This window comes from Gavialis gangeticus, unplaced genomic scaffold, assembly GCF_001723915.1.
Source record: "Gavialis gangeticus isolate Ggan-Ray unplaced genomic scaffold, GavGan_comp1, whole genome shotgun sequence".
Lineage (NCBI taxonomy): Eukaryota > Metazoa > Chordata > Crocodylia > Gavialidae > Gavialis > Gavialis gangeticus.
In genome coordinates, this window is record NW_017729003.1 from 13,835,078 (window position 1) to 13,841,419 (window position 6,342).

The 6,342-nt window shown below is 37.4% G+C and overlaps 1 protein-coding gene across 2 annotated transcripts in view; it reads right to left on the bottom strand.

Moving 5' to 3' along the window:
• HK1 (hexokinase 1) overlaps positions 1 to 6,342 on the bottom strand; it is a 65,745-nt gene that overhangs the window by 47,029 nt on the left and 12,374 nt on the right. For both annotated transcript variants that reach the window (XM_019507843.1, XM_019507842.1), the window contains exon 2: positions 4,223 to 4,371. In XM_019507843.1, the coding sequence (XP_019363388.1) occupies positions 4,223 to 4,371 (149 nt within the window). The remainder of the gene's footprint in view (positions 1 to 4,222; positions 4,372 to 6,342) is intronic.

Genomic DNA, 6,342 nt, shown 5'->3' on the forward strand with positions numbered 1-6,342 from the left:
AAAAAAAATATAGAAAATAGGATATAACCTGCAAAAAAGTATTCCTATGCTAGTTTCAAAGAGAAAATGTTCTACTTTGTATTCCCTTTGAACTGAGAATACTAACACCCTCACATAAAATGAGAAAGCAGAAGAAATAATGCATGCTGCAGTTTTGCAATACCATGCCCAGCTGTCCCAATAAGAAAAAGAGGATTTGTAATTAAGCAACAGATTATGACAAATGTTATCTAAAATAAGTTGTTGTACCAGTAATAGCATTATGTGTTTCTATAGTGTTTTCCACCTGAAAGTGTTTTGCAAACATATTTATAACACCACTAAAGTGTATCCACCACCTGAGTTTAAGGTAATACTATATAGCCAACAAATAGTCCATTAAGGTATACTGCAGGAAGAGGAAATTCAACCTAACTATAATGCTGCAAACTCACGCAGTAAGATATGATGGCAGAGAAGAAGACAGGACCTGCTTTTTAGATTTTAATTCAAATACAATCCCCTACCATACCCAATCCAATGAATTACCCAGAATTCACACATGTGAAAAAAGGGTATTTATATACGACTTTCAGACCACTAAATGAGCCACTTGGGATTAGCATACATATGAACTGCAAACACAAGGAGGGTACCAATGACCAACACAGAATATGGTTGGGATCTTCTACTGCTATAACACAAAGAGAAAGTAATATTTTTCTACATACAACTGGATGAGAAGATCAAGAGAATTAACTGTTTTATGAGAGAAATAACAAAGTTAGTTATGTCTTTAATGTATATAGTACAAGATAAATGGACTGCTAGTCAGCAGAACAAATGCTACAATTTTTGCTACCATCTTCTGTACTACTTGCTTTATGGTAGTAGTTTTGTTTGACTTCACATATGGCACATCACAAGGGCCCTCAAACACATCCTGCAAGGCCCATGCAAGCTACCACCTCACCAGTAAGCAGTGTAGCTATTTTTCATGGCTCTGTAGGCATGCTAATTAGCCCTGCTCAAGGACAGCACTAATTAGCCCACCTGACACACCCAATGAATGCAGCTACTCCTTATGTTTATTCCTACTTCAAGAAGTAGCCCATGCAGAACACCACAGTGTATTTGAGGGTGAAACTAACTGGTGTGCAGTCCTTGAGGAGCAGAAATAGGCACAGAAGCACCCTGATTCATTTGCTTAGAACACTGCAAAAATATAGTCAAAGAGTTAATGACAGTTTCAAGGTGTTTCAATCTGCTAGAGGCCAACTGGCTTGGGAAGCTAAAGCGAAGTAAGTGCAAGAGCAAGGTATCCAACAGAAAGCAAAACCCAGATTTAAATATCATTTCAACAAGGCACGGAGTGCAAAGACCACTAGAGAAAACAGTCTTAAATTAGCTCAAGTTCTTTGAATATAAATCACTTGACCGAGAGGATCTTCCACAAACTTTATGTATCTCATAGCTAAAGTCACGAGCTTTGCCTTTATTTCAATGATAGTTGTACTACAGTTGAAGTATGTCTGTGCCTGACAGATGGATGAGGATAGAAATATGAATGTACTGATGTGAAAATTATCAGATTAAAGTTCTGCCGGTGAGAGATTAAGTCAATTCACAATTTCTCCACAAATCTGAATAATTATAAGGATAAGGATATAAATATTTGAAATCATCAAAAGAAGTATTAGTAGCCTATCCTGTTCAGAAAATTAACAGAGCAACTAGACCCATAATTGGAACAACTGAGACAGATTTAAAGTTACTACTAGCACTAGCATAGGCATCAGTCAGAAGCATCAAATCATTAACCACTTGAATGCCAACAGGTGTCCACCAGAGCTGTCTAACTTCTAAGTGGCTGGGGGCCCCACTAATCTACATACCATGTGGGCTGCACACTATGCTGTGTGGGCACCCCCACTGTGCTACTCAGTAGGCAGCCCCCCTTCACAGCACCACGCTAATATCCCATGCTGTGCCACACTGGCCCACCCCTGACACACACTGCATCTCAGATGCCCCCTAATATGCTATGATGGGAGACCGGGGAGGACCTGGTATACCAACTATGATCCCAAAACACAACACCTCCCCTCCACACCCCTGGAGTGGGGGCAGACAGTGGAAGTTAGAGGAAGGAGAGGGAGCCAGAAAATTCCAGTGGCAGCAAAAGAACAGGAGCCCAGGGACCACGGTTTAACCCCTTAGGAGTCGCATGCAATCTGTGGGCTGCCAACTGGACAGCCCTGGTGTACACAATGCATTCTTGAAAGCCCTTGTGGAAGCATTGTTAAACTAGCATCAAGGAAAATTTTAGTCATCATACAATGATTAAGGAAACTGACCCAGTTATAATACAGAAGAGTTGGAGCATTGGTGTAGCTGTGATAGCTCAGGAAATGTACATGAGGCAAGAGGGTTTTTGTGATATCTTTTATAGGACCAACTGTATAGTTAGAAATATTGGACATGCTTTTGGGCATAAAGTACCCCTCTTCAGTGACCAACGGTAAATGACTTGAAAAAAGGATGTTTTAGGTCTGAAAGCATCTCACAACTATACAGTTGGTCCAATAAAGGAGAGCAAACAAAAAAATACCTTATATACCAATCTTGATGATCCTTCTAGCTCTTCTCTTTTCTTCACCAATCTTTAGAGATTAGAAATGATCTACTCAGTGTCTTGCTTGCTCAGTCGTTACAGAATACATTCTGGTCACCCTTCCTACTTTTGCTCCTAGTTTAATGCCCTCTTGACAGTACCTGCTAGTCTAAACCACAAGGTTTGTTGGCTCTTGATGTTGAGAAAGACTTCTGATTATTATCTTGTTTATTTATAATTTACTTTATAAATTCATATTTAAATTGGTTTTACTCACCTGATTGTGCACACAGATCATTTTCAAGTTTTTAATAAAACTTAAAAAAAAGAAAATCTTTCCTCAATGTAAGTGGGGAGAGATGCTACAACTGGCCTTGGGAAAATAAAGCAAGAATTTCTCCTTATTTTTGTGGTACTGCCACAATCAATACAAATTGCATGTTTCCAGTGGTAACTTCCCAATGATTACAACCCTACTCCCCACCCCAAAAAAAAGATACAAAAGAATTCTCAGTTTTAAAGTGTAAATTATTATGAAAATGATTATATACACCTTCGGACAAATCCCTAGCAATTAAATGTAGCCAAAGTAGTCAAATACACTCATAATTTTGAAATGTTGTTAATATAGGTTCAAATATCATTGTACTGTTATATAAAAGCAATGCCATTAAACTATGTCAAGTGAAAATCATTTTCTTAACAAATGTAGAAACTGTCAATGGATCTAAATTAGAAATTAAGGATATAAATTAATTTTTCAATTTTTTTTTAGAAGTGAACATTGAATTTTCTAAAAGGTAATCTTTACATTTTTCAATGGCTCCTCTTTCTAATAAGAAAAATAGCTATCAATAACTAAATAACTATCAATAACTATGTTCGCCCAGCAACAATAATCTCAGCATTTGTGTTATATCAGGGCAGATTAAATAAACATATTAAAGTGTTCTCCATAAGACATTTCTTAACTACATATAAAAAAGTAAATGTTTCCTCCTAGCAAAATTGGAAGTCAAATATAAAAACACTCCAGTATATTCTGCCATTACAACATGACTGGAAACTAAAAATATTACTCATACCAGGTCCAAAGTATCATTTATTCAATAAGTGAGATCCATATAATCATAAACCATCATCCCACCTTTGTCTATTTTTTTAAACAAATGCTTCAGTCAATGTGCTGTTTCATGCCAGAATCATTTTTGAAAGAGCTGGGTACTTGGACCTGTCACCAATATTTGCTGGTTTCTAGGCACAGTCATTTATTCAATTGCACATTGCATCCAACTGGGCTTTTGCAAACTCTGTTGTTTTTCTATTCTCTGTTCCCATACACAGAAGGTGATTTTCAGCAGATAAGATGCATGTGGAAACTGGTCTTATAAACCAAATTCTAACTCAGCAGTAAGTCACTTGTGCAATAAAAAGTGTTCTAGTTACCTTGAATGTTCAGTTACTAAAACAGCTTATTTAATTTTAATAACAAGAAGAATTATATCCAACCTGCTACACAAAGTAGGCCTGATTATTAAACTGTTACCAATTTTTTCTTTCCACACTTTGTCAGAACTGTAATGTCAATGACCTAATATTAGGTAAGTGTCCTTAACTAAAGAAACCTACCCTTGTTCCAGTGCCATGCATGATATCTTCTGGTGTGTTATAAATTTCAGTTTCCATTTGCACCGTCTGCTTTTTTTCATGAGAGACCTTCACCCGCAGAATTCGAAAATAAGATCCACCAAGATCCAATGCAATGAAATCTCCTTTCTCTGTTTGGAAGGCAAGATACAAAATAATCAAAATTATCAAGCGACTCCGATTCAATCTTTGTTAAAAGTAATGTATAAAGAAAGAAAGAAAAACTGGCTTTTTTTTGCTTATAGCAACTAAAGTCTATCTACTGTATGCCTATTCATAACATGTTGTGCTAACTGCCTATACCTCAACATAAAATTAATGAAACAATGACCAGTGATGTAAAGTATAATGCAACTTATTCAGAAAAAGAGTACAGTATTACCAGTCACCAAGTAGGATCCAGATCCTATAATTTAGGGTTCAGCCACAAAACATGTTTATACCAACAGAATCAACCTTTACACCAACATTAAAAAAGCAAACATAGGCATACTACTTTACAGTGGGGTAACTTAACTGAACCTGGTGAAGAATTACCCGGGGGGGGGGGGAAAAAATCAGGTGTGGGGTTAGTCCAATATAACAGAGTAGATAACTACATGTCTGTCTGCTCTGAACCCAGGTATAATTTACATCAAGATACAAACCTGGTATACATTATACCAGCATAAGTGTGTTACTTGTCCAGGCCCTGACTTGGGTCACAAGCCTTAATAAGAAAGTTGCAAAAATTCCAAGTTTGTGTAACATAAGGTAATGGGATGTGGAAGATCAAGAAGACTTTTTGTGGGAAAGACAGAGACAAAGAAAAAGCCTTTTAATAGTAACCTAAAGCATTTTGTGGGGAATACCTCAGGTAGGTGGATCGGAGCACCATTTAGTCTTGAATCACTCTGATCTACATGGGCACACAGTTAACCAGACAACTAAGAATTTAATTCCTGGGAGCTGAATTTAACGGAAATGATGTAATAGATGCAAGAGAAATGGAATAAAAGCATGCTAAAATTGTCTTTACAAATCTATTACTGTCTCCTATAACAGAGTCCAAAATTTGTGATTTACTTCTGAAATCTGACAAAGATGTACCATTTAAAATTATGCCCTCTTAGAATGGGAAATGAAGTCAGGTTTCAAAACAATTAAGCAAGTTAATTTGTCCACCTACTTCTACATCTACAACAGCTTGAAAAGCCTTCAAGATATAATTCAGTAATGCTATAGAGATTGGCATATAACTTAAAAGTCACACTTTCACTGCTTGTCTTTCTGCTGAGTAAATATCATTGACTGATCCAGGTGATGATACTTGCACTGTCTTATCAGAGTGGAACAAGCAAAGAAAACAATCATTAATGGTGTGAGATTGAGAGAATAATTAGGGAAACAAATTTATACCATCTTTATCCTGAGGGCAGCTCAAACAGAGAATTAAGACAACACTGCACTTTCTGGCCTTCTTCCCAGGCCTAGTTTTTCACAAAATTCATATTTTCTGAAATATCTAGTACACTGGGTAAAGTCCTGGCCCTGCTGAAGTCAATGGAAATTTTGTCATCAACTTCAGTAGGGCTAGCAGGAGTAACAGACAAAATCCCTTGTCACATACCATACCATTCCTGGCAACTAGTCACAGACCCAAGTCTACCACTTACACACTCATTACAGCTACATCCCATACAATTCAATTAAAAAACACCTCTCTGTATTTATTTCACCTTCCTTTTGAAATCTCAAGCACAGGTTCTAGGGTCAAGAATGGCTGGAGAGAAGCATTCCACAGCCAAGGATGTCAGATGAAAAATATGCACCTAGGAGTGCTCCCTTAGGCCTTAGAGCTAGAAATAGGTCAGAAAGCTGGGAAACTAGATCTAGATGCAGTTAGCTAAGAAGCACCTGACACCCAGTGACTGAATCCTCTCACAACAGACCAACAAGTTTTGGGCCCCACATTATAGAAAGGATGTGGACAAATTGGAGAGAGTCCGGCAAAGGGCAACAAAAGTGGCTTGGGGGCTAGGGCACATGACTTTACAAAGAGAAGCCGTGGGAACTGGGCTTTTTTAGTCTAGAGAAGAGAAGACTGAGGGGCAATTTAATAG